General features: G+C 45.5%; 6 protein-coding genes and 1 long non-coding RNA gene across 12 annotated transcripts; 1 reads left to right on the top strand and 6 right to left on the bottom strand.

The window, feature by feature from the left end:
• Positions 1-511: 511 nt before the first annotated feature.
• Positions 512-1771, bottom strand: LOC135435159 (inositol monophosphatase 1). The gene is made up of 4 exons (XM_064692061.1): positions 1609-1771; positions 1417-1550; positions 995-1363; positions 512-933 (listed from the first exon to the last, which is right to left on the bottom strand). The coding sequence occupies exons 1-4, from the start codon at positions 1675-1677 to the stop codon at positions 669-671; spliced, it is 837 nt and encodes a 278-aa protein (XP_064548131.1). The 5' UTR covers positions 1678-1771; the 3' UTR covers positions 512-668.
• A 75-nt stretch (positions 1772-1846) lies between these two features.
• Positions 1847-4148, bottom strand: LOC135435156 (nascent polypeptide-associated complex subunit alpha, muscle-specific form). 2 transcript variants are annotated; one of them, XM_064692054.1, is made up of 4 exons: positions 3349-4148; positions 2889-3303; positions 2461-2832; positions 1847-2390 (listed from the first exon to the last, which is right to left on the bottom strand). In XM_064692054.1, the coding sequence occupies exons 1-4, from the start codon at positions 3953-3955 to the stop codon at positions 2015-2017; spliced, it is 1770 nt and encodes a 589-aa protein (XP_064548124.1). In that variant the 5' UTR covers positions 3956-4148; the 3' UTR covers positions 1847-2014. The 2 variants fall into 2 exon arrangements, with proteins under 2 accessions (XP_064548124.1, XP_064548123.1); XM_064692053.1 differs by having other exon boundaries at positions 2889-4147.
• On the bottom strand, positions 3969-7482 carry LOC135435158 (inositol monophosphatase 1-like). Of its 4 annotated transcripts, none has more exons than XM_064692058.1 (5): positions 6013-6376; positions 5132-5961; positions 4563-5068; positions 4187-4508; positions 3969-4111 (listed from the first exon to the last, which is right to left on the bottom strand). In XM_064692058.1, the coding sequence occupies exons 2-4, from the start codon at positions 5264-5266 to the stop codon at positions 4199-4201; spliced, it is 951 nt and encodes a 316-aa protein (XP_064548128.1). In that variant the 5' UTR covers positions 5267-5961; positions 6013-6376; the 3' UTR covers positions 3969-4111; positions 4187-4198. The 4 variants fall into 4 exon arrangements, with proteins under 4 accessions (XP_064548128.1, XP_064548130.1, XP_064548127.1 ...); XM_064692060.1 differs by having other exon boundaries at positions 4563-5060; positions 6017-6373; XM_064692057.1 differs by having other exon boundaries at positions 6017-6373.
• Positions 7483-8387: 905 nt separating this feature from the next.
• On the bottom strand, positions 8388-16032 carry AcCoAS (acetyl coenzyme A synthase). Its single transcript, XM_064692051.1, has 6 exons — positions 15403-16032; positions 10214-10952; positions 9993-10147; positions 9753-9921; positions 9500-9689; positions 8388-9436 (listed from the first exon to the last, which is right to left on the bottom strand). Exons 1-6 carry the CDS (start codon positions 15711-15713, stop codon positions 8988-8990), a joined length of 2013 nt encoding a protein of 670 aa, XP_064548121.1. The 5' UTR covers positions 15714-16032; the 3' UTR covers positions 8388-8987.
• Positions 16033-16466: 434 nt separating this feature from the next.
• ppl (pumpless) lies at positions 16467-17527 on the bottom strand. The gene is made up of 3 exons (XM_064692062.1): positions 17216-17527; positions 16816-17094; positions 16467-16752 (listed from the first exon to the last, which is right to left on the bottom strand). Exons 1-3 carry the CDS (start codon positions 17331-17333, stop codon positions 16652-16654), a joined length of 498 nt encoding a protein of 165 aa, XP_064548132.1. The 5' UTR covers positions 17334-17527; the 3' UTR covers positions 16467-16651.
• Positions 17515-17833, top strand: LOC135435162 (uncharacterized). The gene is made up of 2 exons (XR_010437345.1): positions 17515-17640; positions 17708-17833. It is a non-coding gene; the product is annotated as an uncharacterized LOC135435162 (long non-coding RNA).
• A 205-nt stretch (positions 17834-18038) lies between these two features.
• On the bottom strand, positions 18039-23488 carry LOC135435157 (uncharacterized). 2 transcript variants are annotated; one of them, XM_064692056.1, is made up of 5 exons: positions 23341-23488; positions 20877-21165; positions 19298-19629; positions 18553-18632; positions 18039-18493 (listed from the first exon to the last, which is right to left on the bottom strand). In XM_064692056.1, exons 2-5 carry the CDS (start codon positions 21022-21024, stop codon positions 18181-18183), a joined length of 873 nt encoding a protein of 290 aa, XP_064548126.1. In that variant the 5' UTR covers positions 21025-21165; positions 23341-23488; the 3' UTR covers positions 18039-18180. The 2 variants fall into 2 exon arrangements, with proteins under 2 accessions (XP_064548126.1, XP_064548125.1); XM_064692055.1 differs by lacking the exon at positions 23341-23488 and adding an exon at positions 22230-22760.
• Between the last annotated feature and the right edge of the window lie 46 nt (positions 23489-23534).

Consider the following 23534-nt stretch of genomic DNA (forward strand, 5'->3'; position numbering starts at 1 on the left):
TTTTGAAATGTTATACCTTTTTGAATTTGTAGGGATCCCTACTATAAATCCATTTTGGACTCGTAAGGATCAGTACTATCGATTGAAATCAAAAAACCTATTTTTGACCCAAATCGGCCAAATGGCAAGGAGTCACATCACGTTTTTTCGAAAAATCGGGGTCGTTTCGAAAATATAAACTTTTTTGATGATTTTTTGTTGAATATCTCGCGTAAATAACAACAGATTTTTTAAAGTAATACCTTCTTGAATTTGTACAAAAGCGTACTATCGATTGGCATTCAATGCAAATAACAATCAAGTGGTTACATAAAAACTGTGGATAAAAAACGGTTTGGTCATGATGTCAAACTTGCTTAATGATTTTGTTGGAATATTTTTTGACGCCTATTATTTTATACAATAAAATATCTAGCTGGACTGCAAAATTTAACTATTCCAATAAGTGGAGAAGTGATATATAAAAGTAGAAGAATAAAGCAGAGCCCACACAAAGCCGGGTAGCTCACGATTTTGTAGTATATAGGTATAACTGTATTGTGTACACGTCTCGAGATTAGATTTGATTAACAATGGAATTTCATTAAAGGTACTGTTTTCATAATGATCAAATGCTGTTTGGTTAGTCATCAAATGCACAGATGGCGACGATTTATGGTCTGCGTCGCTTAATCGTCGCGGGGCTGGGGGTGGTATTGCGTCAGCACCTTGGACAGCTCCTGGGCCAGTTGGGGCGTAGCTGCGGCCAGTACGCGGCGTGACATGATGTCAAAATCGCCGCCAGCTGGATCAATGACTACTCCACCCGCCTCCCGTACAATCAGATCACCAGCACAGACGTCCCAGGCATGAATGCCGAATTCGTAGTTGGCATCGGCAGCGCCAAGCGCCACCATAGCCATATTCAAAGCCGCTGATCCCAGCACACGCAATCTAAGTATAACATGAAAATCGGATTAATGGCCAATTGCTATTAAAGATTACTGAAATTTACCCGTGCACATGCTTGGCCATTTTGGCGAAATTCTCATTGACCACCTGCATTTTTTGTTCGTCGCGTGAGGTACCAAATTCGCTAGTTACCAGCGCCTTGTTCAGCTCTCGTTGACCACTTGCCTGTATGCGGCGTCCGTTGTAGTAGGCACCTTGGCCACGGCGTGCCGTAAAGCGCTGCTCCAGAATGGGATTGTAAACGATGCCAATTTCGGTGACCTTGTTAATCTTGAGGCCAACGGAAATGCAAGAGTGCGGAAATGCATGCACAAAGTTCATTGTGCCGTCCACTGGATCGATTATCCATGTGGGCGCATCGGTCAGCTTATTGACACCGCCTCCGGAGCTGCTCTCTTCCTCGCCAATGAACCTGGAAAAGATTTATTACGCATTTCGCTTTTCATTCGTGTCGCATGCGGCTACTTGTGATCTGGGAAATGCTGACGAATGCCATCCATTATCAATTTCTCCACATCCTGATCGGTTTGAGTGACCAAATCAATGTCCCCGGACTTGCACACAAACTCTTGTCGGTTATCATTGTTGCGCGCAATCAGCTGTGCAAAGAGCCTTGTAAATTATTTGCCGAGGACTGCCCCACACACACACACTCACCCGGCCCGCCTCTGTGATCAGGTTGTTGATGATCTCGAAGCAGTTGCCCAAATCTACGCTGTCTGCCATTGGAAGTCAGTTGCGGTTTCTTTTTTTTCACGTCCAGTTAATTGCAAATGCGTAATTGAATTAAGTTTGCGGACAACGAATGAATGCTCGTAGTGAACAGCTGTTTGTCTAGTGCTGTAAAAGTGTGCAAACATTAAAAATCTGCATATACGTTCAAAGTGCAGCAAAATGAGGTAGCGGTGCGGCGATACAAACTTATCGATAGTAATCGACTTTTAATTTAAAGAGAAAACAAACAAGGGAAAACAACCGTTATTTGTGTACCAAAATGTTTACTGGTTTACATGCTTTTAGATGGAATTAAACTCTTGATGAGCAGCTGGTTCATTTGCTTGGGCTATCGAATTTTATTGTATGTTGAACTGTCCGAATCTAATGATAAACTAGTATCAGAAAACTCTGTCTGCGCTGTGAAATCCTTTTTAAGGGGTTCACTCTCTGTTCTTTTCTCATCATCCCGTGGCTTCGGATAGTTTTGGACGAGCTCGCTGGACAGAGCCTTGGCAAGTGGTTCTGTAGCAGCAGCCAGTACGCGACGTGACATAATATCCACCTCGCCGCCAGCAGGATCTATGACAGTGCCGCCCGCCTCGGTCACTAGAAGATTGCCAGCCGCCATATCCCACACATGTAATCCGAAGAAGTAGAACCCATCTGCCACACCAGAAGCAACCATAGCCAGTCCCATGGCTGAGGAACCAATTGAACGTAAGCTGGAGGCAAAGTTGAACTTGGTTGATTCCTACACTATGTTTTGGTTGGTGGATTTTAATGTGAACTTACGCATGCGTCTTCCCTATGAGCCGCTTGGCGTTCTCCATGGATGCTGATGTGCGGGATTCGTGCATGCCAGAGCTGTACTCCTGCAGGATCATGGCACTCTTCAGGCTCTCCTGGCCGCTGGTCTGCATCGGCTCGTTATTTAGCTGAGCGCCTTTGCCCTTTCGCGCCGTATAAAACTCCTGCAAGGGTGGATTAAACACAATCCCGAATGCGGTTTGCTTATCAACCATTAGCGCCACAGAGATGCAATAGTAGGGAAAATGATGAACGAAATTCATGGTGCCGTCGATGGGGTCTATTATCCAGGTGGGCGCATCGGTGAGTGTCACCTGTCGGGATTCCGTCTGTGAGACCGCCTCCTCGGCGATGACTCTGTAGAAGTATGCAAATATTAAATGAAGCTGGCTTTGCGGCTCGCTGTGGCTTACTTGTGCTCGGGATATTTTTCCAAAATGGACTTCGTTAGCATTTCCTCGATCTCAGTGTCGGCACGCGTGTTCAGATCCTTCTCGTGATCCTTGGTGGTAAACGAGAGCCGCTCCTTGTTGGATTCCAGTGCGATGGCACCTGCCTTCCTCACCAATGCAACGGCGAAAACATAACATTCATCCAAATCAAATGCAGGCTTCTCCTCCTTAACTGGTATCGGTGCTGGCGGCGCTGGCGCTGGTGCGGCCCCTTCATCATCTGTGTAAAGATTACCCGCGGTATTTGTGGTCTTTGACGCGAACTCCTTTGACGGATCGAACGTGACATCGGTATTGGTGAATTTAGAGGCCGATTTCATTTTCTCTTTAGCTGCTGGTGGTGGGACGGGTGCAGCGGTTGCAGCGGATGGAGTAGGTGGAACGGTTGCAACGGGTGGAGCGGTTACAGCGGATGGAGTAGGTGGAACGGTTGCAACGGGTGGAGCGGCTGCAGCGGGTGGTGCGGCTGGAGCAGGTGCAGTGCGAGAGGCGGATGTGGATGCGGCTGCTGACGGACTAAAGCTGGTAACCGGGTGAGGGCCCTCTTTGACGGGTTTAGCCGGCACGGGCTCGGATGTCTTTGAAGTCGACTGCAAAATAGGCGTCAACTGATCGCGACTTTGATTCACCGGCGTCTTTGGACGGGGATTGTGCATGTTAGCAACACGCGAATCTTGTAGATTAGTCTTATGATCCTCCAACCCATAGTTACGCGCCGCATTTTTAATTTCAGGTTCGGACTGTTCTGCTGCTGGTGCTTCCTTTGCCTTTGGCTCTTCACGTGGCCCTGTATGTCGAGTAAAGCTCGGGCTCCGAGACACGGGCTTTGAGGTAGGACCCATTTTCGTGGACGGCGTCAAGGACCTACGCAAATGCGTCGAGCGTGAATTCTTCAACTCATTCACCCGCGGATCCTGAGCGGTCGCCTCGTGATCCTCGAGCCCATAGCTGGTGGCCGCATTTTCCAGTACCTCCCTCTCTGGTACCTTCGGGCTGGGACTCTCCGCTCCCTTCTTCTGATCGGCCATGGCAATCAATTGGCTAGCAAGAGGATACGTCTGATGCTGATGTTTCTTATCTACCAACTGCCATCAAAGAGTTGCATGCTCTCAAACAAATGATCTGACTGGACCGGACCCGAAAACTATTACGGTACCTGGGTGTGTGTGTGTGTGTGTATATATCTAAACGAATCTCGAAAAACAATTACACATTTTGATATCTGGCTCAATGCCAGCCACATTTATTTGCCTACTCACACACGCTGGATCCTACTTGAATATAGAATTGGAGTTGGAGTTGGATTTCTGGGGCTCATCGTCTCGTTGATGATAGATTTGTTTGTCACCCAGCAGCTGGACCATCTGGTTGCCCAGCTGGGGCGTGGCAGCGGCCAGGACGCGCCTGGACATGAGATCGAAATCGCCGCCAGCTGGATCCATGACGACGCCACCCGCTTCGCGGACGAGCAGAGTGCCCGCTGCCAAGTCCCAGGCATGCGGATAAAACTCGTAATAGCCATCGGCAGCGCCCATGGCCACCAGGCACATGTCCATCACGGCGGAGCCCGTGGTACGCAGGCTGTGGCATGCGAGCTAAAGTATAGTCGGCTTTATATTCTATTCTACTATTTACGCATGTGCCTTGAGCAGCATCCCAACTGCATTTTGCCATAGTATGTCCCTGTGCTCGCATCCGAGATTCGCGGCGTTCAGCTCCTGCATAATCAGCGAACGCTCCAGCTCGGTCTGTCCACTTGTCCGTATGGGTGCACCATTCAGATAGGCGCCACGATTGCGACGGGCCGTGAAGACGAGCTGCAATGTGGGATTGTGGCAAATGGCCAGCTCCGGCCGCTTGTCCAGCCAGAAGCCCACCGAGATGCAGCTGCAGTGAAAGCCGTGCACAAAGTTTGTCGTCCCATCGATGGGGTCAACGATCCAGGTGGGCTCCTCGGTCAGCTTGCGGCCAGTGGATGCCCCAGCGGTGCCCTCCTCGTCAATGTAAACATGCTCGGGAAAGCGTTGCCGTAGGCCCCTTATCAACAGCTCCTCAATTTCGCGATCCGTGGCCGTAACCAGATCCTTGCTGTTCAGCTTGGTTTCAAAGACGCGCATCTTCCCACTGGCCGCCCTTAGGTGCTGTCAGTCGGACAGGGGATTCTCAATGGAGCACTCTATGTCTGCTTACCGCTCAATTCTTACCTCCGCAGCCCGGTCGACCAGATGACAGACCTCCACAGCACATTGGTCAACATCTACTCGGCCTTTTGCAGTCGCATTCCTGCGAAAGGATGTCTTTTCTCGTGGTAGCAGTCGCTGACACGCAAATCGAAACATTTTTATATGGCGATCAGTAGTTTATTTTCCAAACTTGTTAAATATTTTTTAATAATATAAACTGCGCCTGCTTGAATCCAAATACGAAACTGTGACCGTATCAAATCCAGTCACTTTCGAGGCTAGCTTCTATCTAGCATGGTTCTGGTTCGTGTGGGAATGAGAGAGATACAAATACGAATCACTGGTAAGTGAGTCGTCTTTGATGGCTTTCATTCCGACACACGATCTACATAGTGTAGCCGGGCAGGCAAGGGTCACCGGCTGGCGGGCCGTCATGTTTATTAGGTGTCCCAGCAGGCTTTCTGGGTGGCCGTCTTGCGGGCTTCCTTTTCTGCTTACGAATTCTCGGCTTTTGTGGACAGATTTTATCTGGTGATTTCTTGGCTTTCCCTGCGTCCATCTCTTTGACTGTTGTCACATACGGCTCATCGATCTGATCAGAGTCCTGGTCCGCTGGTTGAATAATTGTTGCATTGACTCCTGGTTCTGACGGGGTCAGACAGCGGCTCATTAAATCGAAAGGTTTCACTGGGGGATCCACGACTATGCCGCCCGGCTGCGGCCCAGTCAGCATTGCAGAGCCCATCTGCCACGCAGCGGCAGCATTGGGACACCCGGGGGAAAGCTTAACGGAGCCATCGATGGCATCCACTAGCCATATGGACTCATCAGCCTTGTTCTCGGCTATGAATCTGGGCAAGGACTGGATTAGCACTGCATCAGCTTCAGCTGGTTGGGTTTACCTACTCATTTGGCGAATGCATCGCGGTGTCCCGCACCAGCACATCCTCGATCAGCGTGTCCCATCTGCATGCCGTGATCTTGTGGCTGAGCTTCGTCCGGAAGGCGTGCATCTGCTGCCGCACGCCTTTACGGCCCAGCTCGAGGCATTTGTCCATGCCAAGACGACAGTTGTCATCTCGTCCCTGTGACACTGCCTGCACAGATGGGCCAGCAGCAGTTGCAGGCGGAGCCTGGCACTGGCGGCGACTGCTTGTCAAGAAACCCCTAATTATGCTTTGCATTTGGCTTTCTTTAAACACTTGAAAATTTAAAATGATTTATTTCCCCACACACGCCATAGCTTTTCAGCTGATCGTAGTCAAGGCATGCTTAAGGCTTTGCCTGTTTCCCTGGATTTGTTGGCTCGTCGTCACGGGGCTGGGGGAACAGCTGCTTCACCAGGGGCACCATTTGCTCGGCCAGCTCGGGCGTTGCCGTGGCCAGCATGCGACGCGCGTATATATCAAATGGCCCTCCGCACGGATCGATGACCACACCTCCTGCCTCCTCGACCATCAGAACGCCTGCAGCCCAATCCCAAACGTGTGAGCCGAACTGCAAATAGGCATCGCAGGCACCAATAGCCACCTGGGCCAGATTGAGTGCCGTTGAGCCGAGGGCGCGTACGCTGGAAAAGCACTTTGGAGTCGCACACACAAACGAACAAGCATCTGAGGCTCCACTCACCCGTGCACCATGGGCAGCAGCTTGAAGATATTTGGCGAGGCCGAATCCTTGCCATCTTCGCCCAGATCCATGCTCCACTCGAGACAGACAAGCGACTGCTTGAGATCCCGCTGTCCGCTGGCCCGCATCGGGTGTCCATTGAAGTAAAATCCACTCCCTCGCTGCGCGACATATGTGTGCCTCAGCATGGGATTGTCAATCCAGCCGAGCACGGCCCTCCTCTCCACGTACAGGGCGATCGATGTGCAGAAGTGGGGGAAGCCGTGCACAAAGTTCATGGTGCCATCGACGGGATCAATGATCCAGGTGGGCGCATCGCTCAGAACCCAGCTCTTGGCGGTGCCCTCGGTGCCTTCTTCGGCAATGATCTGGTGATCGGGAAACTGTTTCCTTATGCCACCGACCAGCAGGCGCTCCACAGCCTTGTCCGTCTTTGTCACCAGATCGCGCTGATGTTCCTTTATTTTGAACTCGGGCTTCTGCTCCTGCCCCTTCATTATCAGCTGCAAATATTTTCCGGTGGTTATCCATAATATGCTACGAACTCTAATGATACGACTACCTCTCCGGCCTCCCGGGTTAGTTGCATGACAAGCTGACACGCCCGATCGCGATCCACCGTCGAGAATTGTCTGCCGGGACAATGGTAGGGCACGGCTCTTAAAAGTACTTGCATTCTGACAAGTTTTGCACTTGGGTTTAAGTTAAACAAATAATGAAAATGTGTTGGCTTTAAAAACGTTTAAGTCAAGGGTTGCACGTTTTCGTTCCTAGCAAGCACTAGGATTATCTATAATTTTTTTTTAGAACATTTTCTTGAAAGGACTTTCAATGGATATGAAAACGCGTATATACAGTACTTTAAACACATTGAAACAATAAACTTTATTATACACATATATGATTCGATAAATATATATATATATATTCGTATGTACATATCTGGTACAATTCACATGTATTTATATCAGGGCTAAATAAGTGTAGCTAATCTCCTTGCATCGACACACTAAAAACCTAGACAACTTTTTACAATCAGACGGGGGCGTTACTTGCGACCGCCCCCCTTTAGGATCAAGAAGCACTTACGTTCCATTCATAACTCTCTTCGATGCGTTCACCAACGTTGATAACTAACAATAACAATACTACTGTGGTCTGTTTAAGCCATGTTCAGCTGAGAGATACGATATAGTCTTGACTGAACATCGGGAAAACGAGTAACAATAATGATATGTATATAATATATTTTGTGTTTCTTTTAGCAGAGTTTCTTCAATGATATGTTCTCGTTGCGGGAAGTCTTTTTCGACTATATAGCGATATATATGTATATGTATATAGCTGATTAAATATGTATATCAAATTAGTATTTAGGAATGTTGATAAGCATTATGCCACATTGATATGTATCTTTTCCAATCTTAAAAACTAACAAACGCTCGGAACGTCTAGTAAATATCGTCCATACGAAACCACAAATATATAAATATATAGATAGATAGATATATAATCCGGACTTACGGGCTCCTTAGCTTAGGCTGGTGCTGTAAATGGCTGGAGAATATAGCAAAACGATATAAATAATTTGAAAAAGATACTGCAAAAGATGTGCGCTATAGGATAAAATCAAAATGGAGTGTTAATGTGTTGTTAATGGGTATTACTGAAATCGTGTATATATTTTGTTTTATCAATTCTACTAAAAATACATACATAATCAATATAATTAAATTTGTATCACAACGAATTTAGCAAGAACTTAGGCTACGACTACAACAAACAAACAAAAGAACTGTGAAGAAAAATGTGCGTGCTCAGCATATTAACTACATTCTATAAAGACATTTATGTATACGATTCAGAACCAATTCACACATTCAAAATATCAATATATGTATAACGTATATATCGAAAATAACGGGTGCCTAAGTGCATATGATCCTTACTTACGCACACAGCTTAAGAACTAGGTGGAATCTGTAAGCCCCGAGCGGGGCCAACAGTTGGCGCTAAACATAGGAAATATATATATATGTATTGGATAGAAAGGATTGGGGGGAGATTTACAAGTTTCACGTAAATAGCATACGTGGATATTAACTGGTCGAATTGGCCAGCCTAAATGCGAACGCAGCAAACTATGTCTAAGTTGAGGTTTGCAGAGGAGTTAAGCTAGAAGCTAGAATCCAAAGAAGAGTAACTGGGGTCGGACATTGGGTCTCTGTCTGGGTCTGGGGCTGTCTGTCTACTTGGCCTCCACGGGTCGATTGGCGAACAGCTGCTCCACAATCTGCTCATCGGCCAGCGTGGAGGTGTCGCCCACATTTCGATCGTTGACGGCTATCTTGCGCAGCACTCGACGCATTATCTTGCCGGAGCGCGTCTTGGGCAGGCCGGGCGCATTTTGTATAACATCTGGCATGGCAAAGGGTCCAATGCGTTCGCGCACCATCTTCTTGAGGTCGGCGATCAGCTTCTGGTCGAATGCCTCATTCTCGTTGGGCGTTATGAAGCAATAGAGGCACTCGCCCTTGACCGGATGCGGCCGGGATACCACAGCCGATTCGGCGACACGGGGATGCTCCGTGAGTACAGACTCCACCTCGGCGGTGGACATCAGATGGCCCGACACGTTCAACATATCATCCACACGGCCAGTGATCCACAAATAGCCATCAGCATCGCGACGAGCTCCTGTATTGGCAAGATTTGTCATGTATAAGGATATGCATGGATCTATATGCCAGTCAGACTTACCATCTCCAGTGCAATAGTAGCCGGGAAACTTGGAGAAGTATGTGTCCTCGAAGCGCTCATGATTGTTGTACAGCGTGCGCATCATGCCCGGCCAGGGCTGCGAGAATACCAGGTAGCCCTCGCCCTCGCCCTTGATCTCAATTCCGCACTCATCCAGCAGCAAGGGCTTGACGCCAAAGAAGGGAAACGTCTGCAAGAGAAGAGAATTATATTATGCACATTGAGCCAAGTCAATTAATATCATTTTGCGTACAGCAGAGCCTGGTTTCATGGGCGTGGCGCCGGGCAGAGGCGTTATGACATGACCGCCAGTTTCCGTTTGCCAAAATGTGTCCACAATGGAGCACTGCTCCTTGCCAATGTTGCGATAGTACCAGAGCCAAGCCTCCGGATTAATCGGCTCACCAACGCTGCCCAAAACCCTGTGGTAAAGTGCAAAGACGAGAACATTAGTTTTATGATCATCTGCTTTGGCATTGTGTGGTGCACTTACTTGAGACCGCTGAGATTATGCTTGAGCACCGGCGCCTCGCCGAACTTCATGAGCGCACGTATGGCCGTGGGCGCCGTATAGAACTGGGTGACCTTATACTTGTCAATGACGCTCCAGTAGCGATCGTTGCCGGGATAGAAGGGTGTGCCCTCGAACTACAATTAAAATGGATAAAAAGGTTAGTAATTGCTCCACCATGGCCAGCTGGCGGTATGACTTACGATAACCGAAGTGGCGCCATTGGCCAGTGGACCGTAGACCACATAGGTGTGTCCAGTGATCCAGCCGACATCGGCGGTGCACCAGTAGATGTCACCGGGATGGTAGTCAAACACAATCTTGAAGGTGGTGGCCGCATACAGCAAGTAGCCTGCCGTGGTATGGAGCACACCCTTGGGCTTGCCCGTGGAGCCGCTCGTGTAGAGCATAAACAATGGATCCTCGGCGTCCATCCATTCGGGATAGCAGGCCGGCTCCTTGTCCTCCATTTCCTCGTGCCACCAGTAGTCGCGATCATCGGTCCACGGTATATCCTGCTCCACATGGTTTTCCTGGCAGGGCGTAACGCGCTTCAGATGTGACACCACAATGCATTTCTCCACGGAGTGACCCATCTCGTCGACCTTCTCCAGGGCCGTGTCGCACAGGGCCTTCAGGTAAAGCGGCTTCTCACCACGCCAAGCGCCATCGGCCGTAATCAGCAGCTTGGCCTTGCAATCGAACATCCGCTCCGCCAGGGAATCCGGCGAGAAGCCCGCGAAGACAATCGAGTGCACGGCGCCAATGCGTGAGCAGGCCAGCATGGCAATGGGCAGCTCCAGGATCATGGGCATATAAATCGAGACGCGATCACCCTTCTTGATGCCATGATCCTTCAGCACGTTGGCGAATCGGCAAACCTCCTCCAGCAGCTTGCGGTAGGTGAGACCGCGCGAATAGTCATCGGGGTGGTTGCCCTCCCTGCAATATGGACAATGAATGCGGAACTACATTATTAATCGGTTGGCAATGTGCCCAAAAATGAGCAGCCCATCAATAAGCTCCATCAGCTACAGGGTATACGGGCTATATAGGGAGAGATAGGCTACTTAGCCACTTCTGAACGCCCACGTTCCGTTCCGAATCAATTGGATCACTTACAGCAATTTGAGGCTTCCTAATTGTCGCTCGCAACTTAATTTGAATTTGCAACATAATTTGCTGATTTGATAAGCTGCCTGACAGTGGCTGTCATTTGGGTCTTGTTGCGTCCCGACTCACTATTCGCCTTTCCCCTTTCCCCTTTCCCGCCCCGCTGCTAGCTAAGTGGCGCGCCTTTCCCTTTAATTCTCAACTTGGCAACCGAAGCCAATGGCCGGCACAATAGCCACAAAAGTCAACAGCTGCAATGCCGACAACGATATATACCGCATATATAAATATATATCATTTTTTACAGTGTTCAATAAAGTTGTGCGTACACGGGTAAAACTAAGATTTAGCTTAAGACAAATCAACGATTATATTCGATACAGCTACAATGCATTTAGAGAGAAATGATTCTTATTTTAGATTGTTTTCTTCAGCATTTTAGAGATTCATAGACTCAAAGGAATTATCATTCGCAAATATTTGCAATTAATTAACCCTTCTTCTCATACAAAAAATAGAAAGAATTGGAACAGAGTTTTAGATAGAAGCTGTAAAATACATTATTTTAAATAATTATAACTTCGGTTAAGTCTAATATAGACGTATTACTTGGAAGACATTAATGTCAAGGAACTTGAACAATTCCTGCTCAAATGAACCACAGTTCACAAAACCTGCTGGTGCGCATACTTTTAAGCAACAGTGTTATCCATTGAATTGCCTGGGTATAATTAATGGCACCCAAATACAAAATGCATAAAATTTAACAACAAATGTAATGCACAATCGAGCGCGCACAGAAACAAATAAAAAAATCGTGACGGGTCGGCACATAGAACGGATTTTGACGAGACTGTCCAAGGACAGGTGCACAATAGAGAAAGCCACCTGCAGGTCTTGGTCTAGGTCAGCTGTCGCAGTTCTAGACAACGGGCCGTATGACACAAAACCCAAGCAAAAAAAATATGTTTTCTTTAAATGAGTCAAATACCATAAATATCTGTAAATCATTGACTAAATTGGTTGGCTTTGTCATATGGATCGATAAGATTCAGTTGCCGCCATAAACGATTTGGCTAGTCTCTGAACGCCAAAGACAATCAGGTAGCGTATAGAACCAGGTCGCAATCATGACGTATTCGAAGTTATTTTAGCGAAGCACACATCGAAAGGCGGGTGCGAAGTTCACTTTTTCTTGAATATGCTATGAGCTGGCGCGATAGCTGCTGTTGTTTCCTCGTGAAATAATATTCAGCCTATTCGAAATTGTATTTAATTAGTAAGACGTTAAAAATATAACAAAAACAAACAGCAACGGAAATTATTGATCAATTTTCAGCTAAACGCCGGCATACCCACATTACAGAGTCTGTTAAAACTAACAGCGCTGTTAAGCAGACCGTTGCCTAATTCAAGGCCAAGGTAAAAGTATTGCTCTAGCACGCTCTCTCTCTCTCTCTCTCGCTGCCCAGTTTCACAAGCACTGATCGCACTTACTATTACGTTGATGTGTACTTGTCAAACCTTTGTGAACATTCTCCGCAAATGACTAACTAGAAGGGAGCTTTAATCGTTTTGCCCGATGGCGCGATTTTTCCCCATGTTAACGTAATGCCGAAATGCTTTTAATTCCCAATACGAAATACTTGAGGCCGCGTTGTCGCCAGACAATCTTTGGGCTAATCAATTTGCCTGGCATTGCGCAGCCATGAGCATTTTAATGCTGCCTGGAAACCAATCGAAAATGGAAACCTCATGATCTTGACCGCCGTTAGCAGCAGATAGACGCGTGGCTGGCGCTTATCACAAATCAAAAGTATCGCGAATTTAGCTTCCACTTTTAAGAGGCGTGTTGGGAAGAACGAGCTGAAATCATGTGAGGCAGAACAGCCGGCTAAAGCAACAACAACAACAACAACAATAATTATCTCAGCACAAGCAGCTGTTGATTCGCGTGTCTGAAAGCTAAAAAAATAAAACAACAAAACAACACTAAAACAAATCGCATCGAATGTTTTCATTTGTTGTTGTGTTAGCTTTAAGTAGATTGCGTGAAGAAGTAAAAGCGCTGCAGCTTTTTTAAGCGTCGCTATGTCTGGCTCTGGCCCAACAGTTTGAGAGCAACATCGTATGATTTTCGACTAGACGAGCCGCAGACTCTAATTTATGCAACATTATACAAAATGTTTTGATTATGAATTTGTGTTTTGCATTCGACTGAGATAAAAGATACGCACAGTTGTATACTACCATAATGAGGGCAATTCAACACATGGATTCCAATTACTGTTGCGAAAATGATAACAAAAACGTGGACAAAATGCGACAAAGAGGTGAACCAGACAAACATATGACGATTGCCCCCCCCCCCCCCCTCCCCCCTTTATGCTGCTGCTGTTGCCCTTTCGTTCGAACTTTAGGTGTGTCAGCATTAACATTATCTTTGTTTCTTTTGCTCACCCACCCACACACACATACACAGACACGTTTTAGCCGCCTAGTGCATGTGTGAATGCGTAGAAATTCTCGCTGCGATTGGTTGTGAGTAATCGGACGATATGATCGCGTGATTTTTGCGCGACACACAATGCAGCCAAAACTGTAAGTGTGGCTGCGCTTTGACCTGCAAAACGGAAGCTGCGCTCGACGCGCGGCTCGAGCTCATCGTCTTAACATTTGACACTGGCACTCTTTCCGCGCACCTTGTCGCCGTTGTCCATTGCTAGACGCCAGACTGACACACATTGTGAGGCGCGAAATATTTAATTTGATTTTTGTGCGTTCGAAGCGAAATCAATTTGAATAAACAATTTGCGCGCTTTGTGCTAATCGTTCGCTTATATAAGCACTTTTCGGAGCTGCACGTGTGTCTGTGTTTGTGTATGCGTGTCTGCTTGTGTTTGTGTGCGTGTCTGCTTGTGTGTGTGTACTTGCGCTTGTATCTAAAGAAACGACTCGTTTTATTTTTATAGTCCAGTAAAAATTAAAAAAAAAAAAAAAAGATTTGCCTGTTTGCCTTGCTTTGCTTTGAGTTACCTTTATTGTTGTGCCTGTGTATTATCTATTTATTATTTTCTTTTTCCAGCGAGCTGTGTTAATTATTGCCCATTACGTGCAAATTGCTAAGGTACGCGCCTTTATCTTATCTAACTGATGGACTAATTGTGTTTGGGATTTGAGTTTAATAATTTTCAAATTTCAGACTCGGGAGAGCAGGGACTCAGACAACGGTTTGACCTTGCGTTTGCCTTTCATATACCTGACTTAATAATCTATTTGTATACCGATTCCGATTCCGTTTCCCCAATCATTTGCATTTCTTTTCGCACGCGTCCATAGTTGAACTGCGGTGATAACCCCCGAGATTAAAGAATTAACATTTTTGTTTTATTTTTTGGTGTGACGGCTCGACAGGCAGCAAGATGTCGAGATTGATTTGAACCTTGTGCCCGATAACCTACAAGAAGCAAAACATTCCACACACAAAAAAAAAAACAACAATCAACAACTATATTTATATAAACTGTAAGACGCATTTACTTTGCAATCTGAGGGCGTTTATGACTTTTGAAGAGCACTCGACTGAACTGCACACAGACATAGGCAGCACCTGTTTAATTATACTTTGATAAACACAAAAATAATTAATTCCGATTACAAATTTCATTTGTAAGCGCGTCAAATAATGTCTGGGAAAGTTTTGTAATATATTCAAGCCCTAAGCAATATATTTGGAGTATTTGCATTCGTTTGCTTGGAAGCAGCATATCTAATATTAAAAATTTGCGCGTGCAGTAAACAAACAAATTAAAAACAACGCAAAACACACAAATTTGCAATCCTAGAACTCGAATTCATATTTTATGTGGCCTGGTCAGGGCCCTGACATTGACCCTGCCAAAAGTAGCTGTTAAAACTGACAGCAGAGCTGCTCAAACTAATAAATTAACAGTCAGCTGTCAGTTCGGATTTAAGCTCATTCTAGAGCAGAGGCTCTCTGTCCTTGAGAGAGCGAACCAAGACAAGTAACGGTAACGGTAACATCCGAAGCTCAAATAAATTGCGAACATCTGTTTTCTCGTGTGCCTGCGCAACGCAACCTGACCAAGGGTTGGTAGAGGAGGGGTGGCGCGCAAGGAAGGGCTGGCGACGTCATGACTGCGTTTCGTAATAGCATAGCACAAAGAAGAAGAAGACGAGAAAAATCGATATCCTTGGCACGTTTATTTTTGTTTTCATGCGACCTACGCAACTGGCCAGAGGACTTGATTTGACTTACCAGTAGAACGCTATCTGATCGCCCAGGCCGTTGCGCACATTTCGATCGAGGAGGTTGTAGCAAATGTTGGTCGAGGCGCCCTCCATCCATTTGATCGAAACGGGTCCTTTGGAGATGTTGAAATTGTATTGCATGAATTTTGAGGGATCCGCTGGCGTTTCCCAGTGAAATTGTTTGGCAACGCGCGACCAAAACTCGGTCGGATTGTCCAAGGACTCCTGATAGAATTTCTTGTACTCATCGAAGCTGGATATGTAGGCATTGCGGCTGATTGCCGGATTTGGATTGAATATTGATTTTTCCGTTGGCATTTTGCGTCTGGCTGTCTATGGTTTGTTAATTATATGTAGGTTTTCCTTTTGTTCACTTGGCTTCGCAAATTTCTGACAATTATCCTTTTCACATAGAACTTTTCAATATGCCCGTGTGTTTTCTTTCAATTTGTTTGCCTCTCGACCGTCAGCGCCTGTGTGTGTGTGTTTCTGTTTGTTTGTGTGTGAATGTGTTGAACAATGCTTTCGGGTTGGGGGTTCTTTTCTACTACCCGCAGCGCACGACTTCTTGTACCGCACGATTCGAGTTCAATTTGAGCACTGAGCGCAGCGCTCTTGCGATTTAAAGCTTTTGCCATTTCGGAGAGCTTTCGGCGGGAGCTTTCAGCGCGCGCGCACACACATGAAAACGCTTCTCGCGCCTTCAAGTTCAAGCTGTGCGACGCTTATCAGCATCCGTGGTCAGACGCTGACAGTCGCCCGACATGCCCATCAATTTCTTATCCGTCTAACGGGTCCTATGTTTCCACGGTGCGTTTTCCTCACGTAATCAGCTGATAATCGCAGCCTCAGCAACAGACTGTTACATGCCGAGCTCAACGTACATTTCCGCTCTGAGCCAGAGCCGGAGCCACGCTGCTTGACGCTGATCCAACATTGAGCGGGTTTTTGAGTGGTTTGATAAGAGCGCGCGCACACACAGAGCAGACTCTCTTCGGCGTCTTATCAAATCCGCAGCCGCAGCGATTCGGTGGGGGGGCAGCCGCAGGTCAGTTGTGATTGCGATTGTCATTGTTTTAAGTGTAATTTTTGGCTTTTCAGTTTATTCTTAAAGCATAACGAAATCCAAATGCAACAACAACGTGAACATGGTGTGTATGTGTGGGTGTGAAAATGAATGAGTCTGTTGTGTTTCGGTGCAGATTAACAGTTAACAGCGGGCGTGTTTTGGTTAACAGCAATTTCCCGACAGCCGTCTAGTGTTCGGTGCTGCTGCTAAGAAATGATTTGTACTGCTCCTCAGTCATGAGTTTCTCGAATTCAGAGGGATTCTTGAGATCGACCTTGAACAGCCAGCCTGTGTGTGAAGGGGTATTCTTTAGTGGATATGCATATAGATATAATCCAATTGTATGCTCACCCTTCTCGTAGCAGCTGCTGTTGACCAGCGCCGGCGTATCCTCGACCTCTGCATTCTTTTCCGTCACCTTGCCGCTCACCGGCGAGTAAACCTCGCTGGCAGCCTTCACGCTCTCCAGAGCGCCGCATTCGTCGTCCTGCTTGAGTTCCGTGCCCGGCTCGGGCAGCTGGGCGAAGACAACGTCGCCCAGTGCTTCCTGTGCATAGCTAGAAATCCCCACAACCGCTTTGTTGGCGTCCAGCAGCTCGACCCACTCGTGTTTGTCTGTGAAGCGCCGTTCTGTGAAGTGGTTACAAAAAAAAAACATATGAGTACCTGTTGCAGTTTTAACTGCATTGTGTGCTCAGTGTCTCGGCAACTGTTGTTGTCGTTGCTGAGTGATTGCATAAAATATCTTTACCTTTGGCGAGCAAGCAGCTCACGTGAAAACTGCGGCACTGTGATGCTGCAAGAGGCGTGGCACGCAGCTGGCGAGCCGCCTGTACACCGACACGAGCCAATTTTGTTATGAAAACCATTTTTCTGTTGCAAATTAGTTGCCTGTAATATATTTCTGTTCAACGAATTTCACCGGCGTGTGTTATGCTCGCGACTACGTCTCAAAATGAAATGAAATGAAATATTGAGCAAGCGTACTACGTTTTACGTTCGACAATACTGTCTAGTGTCAAAATCTGTCGTCAAAAACGACCGGCTTATCAATATTATGAATATTTTTGTGAACTTTTGATTGACCTGCGTTCAATGGATATGCTCGAACTGCGCAACGTAAGCGCGCAAATGAGCAACGTGAACGCAAAAGGCTCAAAATCAAATGTGAATTTAGTATTATTTTCGTATTTTTGCAACCCTGCTAGAGTAATCGATTAATTTTATAAATGGCGCTCAACAGACAATTTCAAATTGTATAGTGAATATGTAGACTATCACAATTATCCCATGCATATGACGTCGCACATTTGACAATGACACCGATGTCAAGCTAAGCGAATCGTTGCTGGGGACATGATTCAATCGGCAGTAAAATTTAGCATTAGTTTGTTGCTGTCTTATCAGCAACCGAATAAAAAACAAACATCTAATTATATTGGTTGTGCAAATAAGTATTAATATGTATAAGTATATTGTATTCACAGTTGCAATTGCAGGTTGTATATACATCTTTTGTTAAAAGAACGTAAATAAATAAGAAATAATACGCATAACACTGTCTGACGGTCTGATAAAAAACTACAATTGGCGTCACTTTTCTTTTACTTAATTTTATCTGCTTTACTTGTTTGCTGGCTTTACTGGGGCGGGAATTATTTGAGAATTATATGGATTATTATGTAGAAATGCATTGGCGGCGCCCGCTTCCCTGCTTTAGTAGTGAGAACGCAAAATGCCATTGGGACTGGGCTGTGGCGAGTAATCAGGCATCGGGAAACCCGATGTCGCCACAACAATCGTCTCCTGCACAGGACCCTGCGATGACTGACGCGCGGGTCGATTGTTCGGATTCGGCGCCGGATACTGCTGGAAGGCATCGATGCTGCGGAAACGGCGATCCATCAGATTCGCATCACGCGACATATGGGCGGCTCGCACAATCGCCTCCTCGTTCACCTCGATGGTCTCCGCAGTGGAGCGAGTGTCCGGCATGAAGGCTTCATTGTTATACGGCTGCACCTCCACTCTGCAAAACATTTAGGGTAATTAAGAAAAGGTCTCGACTTAAAAGGCAGCTACGCTCACTTCTCCTCCTCGTAGGCGCGAATGGGCGGTCGGGTGGTGAGAATATCATTGGAATCCTTGCGCGGCATGAAGAGCGTGTCCTGAAAGTAAATCAAATAATTATTAGAAATATGATAGATAAATGATAGATAAATAGATATGATAGATGAAATTCGGTTTTTAACCAGAAACAAAGTTTTAGTTACTTTTAAGCTTCAATATCATATTTTCTATCAATTAATTGATATGATGTTGAAATGAATAATAAAATAATTTGAAATTATCGGAATATTGACAGTAATTTTTGATGAATCAGGTTCACCTTGGGAGAGGCATTCGTTTGCCATTATAATTAATATTTACAGGGTATTCTTTTAGCTGCCACTAAAGCGTGCTTTACATAATATTATATTTAAACGACGCCAGCGACACATATAAATTCCAATCGCTTATCAGCTGAGCATTAAGCCAATGTATCGACGGCTGGACGCTTCCAGCTTATCAGCTGGCTGCTCCTTGGCTAACTTTAGACATGTCATAGTCGCAGTCGGAGCCAATTTAATATCGCTTACACACACGAGAGTCTCGAGTTTGTTGTCTACATATATTTTTGGAAACAGCTCATTGATCTTAGTTGGTTTCATGGGGCGGAGGAGGGGGGTAGCTTAGTTGTTTGACATGGCAGTTTATGATACCCGCTGGCAATTACATGAGGCAATGCCAGATGATGTCACCGGCAACCCATTTGAGTCAGCCACTCACTCACCGAGCCATCCTTATCGTGTTCTATTCGCACGGCGCGCACCAGCAAATAGATCAGCAAATGCAGGTTTATGTACCACATGATGAAGCCCTTGAACGAGATCAGCATCATGGCAATGGCAGCGACGCCTCCGGCAATAAGCTGGGCCGCATTCGGATCGATATAGCCGGAATTCATGCTGTTCGCATTGTACTCGAACGCCTTGTCATGGAAGCGGCCATAGTCGACGCCAAAGATGACGCCAGAGGCCAAGTCCATCGCACAGATGGCGGCCACAAAGAACGCCCAACTGTAGATAGCTCCCAGGGTCTTCTTGACATCGTCTTTCCGCACGCCTGCAAAAAAGAGTTCAACAAGAAAACAAACACATCAGGGAGAGGTAAGAGTCATATGTGTCACATCTATCAAGTCGACTTAAGGCCCTCATCGCTGATCGATGGATAGAAAGTGCTCGACATTGAAAAGGAATACTTAAAACTAAGTACGTACGTATGTCGTTAGATCGTGGAGAAACCTCATCGTTAATTACACAACAGCAGAATATCATAAAAGCAAACAAACCAATCGTTTTTACCTTTGTTCAATTGTGTCCATGCGCAATACTAATTCGTATACCCAGTAAAATTTCTATAGATAGGGTATATTTCAGCTAAGACTCTTGGGCTATTGGAATATAGACTATAATATGAGATCAGATAGGAGTATCAATCAATGAAAATAAATACCGATAACCAACACTTTCTCCTTTATTGATAATATACAAGTTATCGATATATAGCTTTTTCCTCTATATGAATAAATATCGATTTTAAGAACGTGAACGACAGTTGAAGTCAGTTCTGTTTCACACCGAATTTATCTAACTCTTTCCCCCATATCGATAACTATCGATTTTTAATATTTTGGGCAATCGGTTTGGTAAGTCAATCTTAAATATATACCAAAGAGTTAGAAAGATGAAAGCCTTCATATTAATAAATATTGATTTTACGAACGTGGGAAAATTGAAATCAGTTCTGGTTTACAAATAATTGATCTACCTCTTTCCGCTATATCGATAAATATCGATTTTTAATACATTGGCAAGTCAATTCTTGTTTATATCTAAGCTATATACCAAAGAGGTAGAAAGAGGAAATCTCCCATATCAATAAATATTGACTTTAAGAACTTTACAATTGAATTGGTGAATTTAAAAAAAAAATGAAGATATTTAAGAATAGATTATTTTCTTGAATATACGGTAGCTGCTAGTCGGGCAGCCCTAACTAGTGCGTGTCTTTTTTATTATTTTGATTTTATCTTTGGCTTCAGCTGCTTGATAATAAAAGTTACTATTGAAATGTCTTATAATAGATAAAACCGTTTTATTTGTTTCTAGATCGCATGAATCATAAACGAATATCAAGTTCGTAATTTCCGTCCTACATTTAGTCATAGAAAAATTCGGTATTCTTGACATGAAAAAGTGACCCACATTAAAAGAAATCCCTATCAAGCCCACCTAATACCAAGGATTTACATATTCAAGGAATTTCTCAAATATTTTCAAGAGTTTTAGATAAGTTTCTTTCGTACTTACAAGTCAAGAGCACGATGGAGACGACGAGCCAGCAAACCGAGACGCCGAGGTAAACGCAATCCCAGATAAGAACCTGGGTGGGATCAAAGACCGTTGTGACCTGGTCCAGTATGGTCGAATTGAAGCTCTGATACCAATCGAGCGACATCTTGCAACTGCCATGGAAGTACACCTCGAAGAAGATCGTCTTCACGAACGAGCCATATGTCGTACCGCTGGCTATATAGACGTGGCAGGTGTACGCACAGATCGCCGTTATCGTCAGAGCTATCCAGATGCAGGCTTGTGCCTGTGTGAAAGGGGTCAAAGGGGTTAGGGGTCAATCTTTTTGCTGCACTGCACTCCAAAAGTGAATCAGCGCGTTTCGGGGCTTTGATAAGAGCTGTGATTGATTAGACGCAGCTGATCGGCAGGTGTGTGCGCGTGTGTGTGCGTGTGTGCGTGTGTGCGTGTGTGTGTGTGTGTGTGTGCAGGGCTTCCTGTTGATAACTGTCAATTTGAAGTGCAGCCGACTGCGTAATACTCTTTGACAGTCCAATAACAGCTTAACACATGCTAACCGCCCAATTTGATGTTGAGACATCGATTATTTTTTTATCTTTAAAAGAGCTAATCTCTAATCTCTAATAATCTAATAGTGTACATGCTATGCTTGGTCATTTGAGCTTTAAGACTGTGTCTTCTAATGGGCAAGGCTCGAGAATTTGTATACTTTATTTATTCCAAAATACAAACGAACAGTTGGATAGGCAGACGAATAGTCGGATGGACAGACGGACGGATGGGCAGATAATGGGACCGACGGATAGACAGACGAATGGATGAAGGAATGGACAGACAGATGAACAGAGAATGGACGGACAGATGGGCATACAAATGGACAGACGAAAGGACAGCCGGACGGACAAAGGAATGGACCGAGAATGGACGGACAGACAGACGAATATACAGACGATATGGCAGACAAATGGACACACGGATGGACGGACGGATAGATAGACGAATGGACGGAGGGATAGACGGACGGATAGAAGGACGGATGGATAGACAGCTGGACGGACGGATGGATAGACGGATGGATGGACGGATGGATAGACGAATCGACGAACGGACAGAAGAACCGAGGAACAGATTAATAGCTGCTTAGATGAAGAAACACTTCACAGAGCAAATATACACTGTTCGCTTTTCTGAACGAGTATGCACAGTTCACACAGTCGAAACTGTATCTAAAATCGAGAGATGGCCCACGCGGACGCGCTCTTATCAATTACGGGAATGAGGTCAATATCCATCGACAGCTGCAGCTGCCGCTGCCGCTGCCGCTGCAGATAACAGCTTCGATTTACTCACCACGCCGAGTGCTCCGGCCCAGTTTGACCAGGTTTTCAGGGAGTCAAAGTTCCGGATGCCCGGCCTTTGATGTCCGTACATTTTGGCTTTTGGCTAGGCTTTCTATCTAGTTCGAATCAGCTAATTGACACGCCCCTTATTGCAACGTCGTTCTGGTCGAGTGGGCGGCAGCTACGTATCGAAAGCGCGACGTGCTTTAAGCAACTAAATCAACCGGACGGACACGGTCGTGGGTACTGGGAATTGTTGCTCCGTAACATGGGCCAATTAATTTTGCGATACTTTGTCTTTCGTTTTTTTTTTTTTGCTATTTTCAATTAGATTTTTTTTTTTGATAACCGATAGTGGCCAACTTTGAATACCACAACACAGGGCAATAAGAACAACAATGATAAAAACAAACAGCGGGTAGCTGTATCAGAAATGGCCAGTACAAATTATTGAGCACACTTTTATTTTCAATAGATTTTGGTTTCGTTTCGACTTTACGCTGAACTGCGTTCGCTTTTCGTATCGTTTGCCAACTGAAAAACGGCGGCCGAAATGCGTCTTTTTGGCCGTGAGCAACGTTACCAAATATGTGAGTGCGTTGGTAAATGCTATATTATATTATCGGTGAGCGGAGGTTGCTGATAAGCGAGCCTCAATATTTCCAAGCGTTTTGCCCCCTGTCCCCTGCCCCGACACACTTGCCGCTGCCTAGTAAAGTTTTTCGCTGGCTAAAATCGAAGCGAACTAAAAAAAAAAAACTAGCGACAGCAAAGCGCTGAGGAATCTTATCGTCATATTAGCCACATTATTGATGTATATAGTTGTAAAAATTCTTATCGGCCATAAAATAATTGTGTTTCCGAACATACCGCAAATATGTTAATTTTTGAATGGCGCGCGCGCCGTAAGCGCCATCCAACGGCAGTTGGCAGTACTAAGTACAGCAGTCTATACAACGACAAGTCGTACGATGCGAGCAACTCTTGACTGACAAACATAAATATATTTCAAAGACATGCGCCTAGTAATTGTTGTTGCATTCTATTTGTAAATAAATTATTTTTGGTAATATTTGTAATGCTTCCAATACTTTCTAGGCACACGCCCGATTTGTACTTACGTATTACAAGTTTGCATGATGCGCAGCACACGTCAATAGTTGCTTGATATGTGCGTCTGAACATGCATGCCCACCAGAACGGCCGCCATTTCCGCATCGTGTGAAAGAGACAGCCAACTATCGCATAGGCAAATATGAGCCCGCATGCGTACGCTAGAACGAGACAAGCATACTGCCAGTTGCAGCATATAAGC

The sequence above is a fragment of the Drosophila montana genome, unplaced genomic scaffold (assembly GCF_035044405.1).
Source record: "Drosophila montana isolate Dmon_TW-CO22-7 unplaced genomic scaffold, ASM3504440v1 contig_3526_1, whole genome shotgun sequence".
Classification (NCBI taxonomy): domain Eukaryota; kingdom Metazoa; phylum Arthropoda; class Insecta; order Diptera; family Drosophilidae; genus Drosophila; species Drosophila montana.

Coding starts and splice junctions, on each gene's coding strand:
- LOC135435159 (XM_064692061.1), bottom strand. CDS start 1,677: ATGGCAGACAGCGTAGATTTGGGCAACTGCTTCGAGATCATCAACAAC. Junction 1,364..1,416: donor CAGCATTTCCCAGATCACAA/GTAGCCGCATGC, acceptor AATCTTTTCCAG/GTTCATTGGCGAGGAAGAGA. Junction 934..994: donor ATGGCCAAGCATGTGCACGG/GTAAATTTCAGT, acceptor TGTTATACTTAG/ATTGCGTGTGCTGGGATCAG.
- LOC135435156 (XM_064692053.1), bottom strand. CDS start 3,955: ATGGCCGATCAGAAGAAGGGAGCGGAGAGTCCCAGCCCGAAGGTACCA. Junction 2,833..2,888: donor GAAAAATATCCCGAGCACAA/GTAAGCCACAGC, acceptor ATACTTCTACAG/AGTCATCGCCGAGGAGGCGG. Junction 2,391..2,460: donor CTCATAGGGAAGACGCATGC/GTAAGTTCACAT, acceptor CTTTGCCTCCAG/CTTACGTTCAATTGGTTCCT.
- LOC135435158 (XM_064692058.1), bottom strand. CDS start 5,266: ATGTTTCGATTTGCGTGTCAGCGACTGCTACCACGAGAAAAGACATCC. Junction 5,069..5,131: donor TGGTCGACCGGGCTGCGGAG/GTAAGAATTGAG, acceptor TCCGACTGACAG/CACCTAAGGGCGGCCAGTGG. Junction 4,509..4,562: donor ATGCTGCTCAAGGCACATGC/GTAAATAGTAGA, acceptor CGCATGCCACAG/CCTGCGTACCACGGGCTCCG.
- AcCoAS (XM_064692051.1), bottom strand. CDS start 15,713: ATGCCAACGGAAAAATCAATATTCAATCCAAATCCGGCAATCAGCCGC. Junction 10,148..10,213: donor ATGGCGCCACTTCGGTTATC/GTAAGTCATACC, acceptor TTTTAATTGTAG/TTCGAGGGCACACCCTTCTA. Junction 9,690..9,752: donor CCATGAAACCAGGCTCTGCT/GTACGCAAAATG, acceptor CTTCTCTTGCAG/ACGTTTCCCTTCTTTGGCGT.
- ppl (XM_064692062.1), bottom strand. CDS start 17,333: ATGGTTTTCATAACAAAATTGGCTCGTGTCGGTGTACAGGCGGCTCGC. Junction 17,095..17,215: donor GAGCTGCTTGCTCGCCAAAG/GTAAAGATATTT, acceptor ACCACTTCACAG/AACGGCGCTTCACAGACAAA. Junction 16,753..16,815: donor CAGCAGCTGCTACGAGAAGG/GTGAGCATACAA, acceptor CTTCACACACAG/GCTGGCTGTTCAAGGTCGAT.
- LOC135435157 (XM_064692055.1), bottom strand. CDS start 22,310: ATGTACGGACATCAAAGGCCGGGCATCCGGAACTTTGACTCCCTGAAA. Junction 21,166..22,229: donor GGGCCGGAGCACTCGGCGTG/GTGAGTAAATCG, acceptor CCTTTCACACAG/GCACAAGCCTGCATCTGGAT. Junction 19,630..20,876: donor CTCCATCGTGCTCTTGACTT/GTAAGTACGAAA, acceptor TCTTTTTTGCAG/GCGTGCGGAAAGACGATGTC.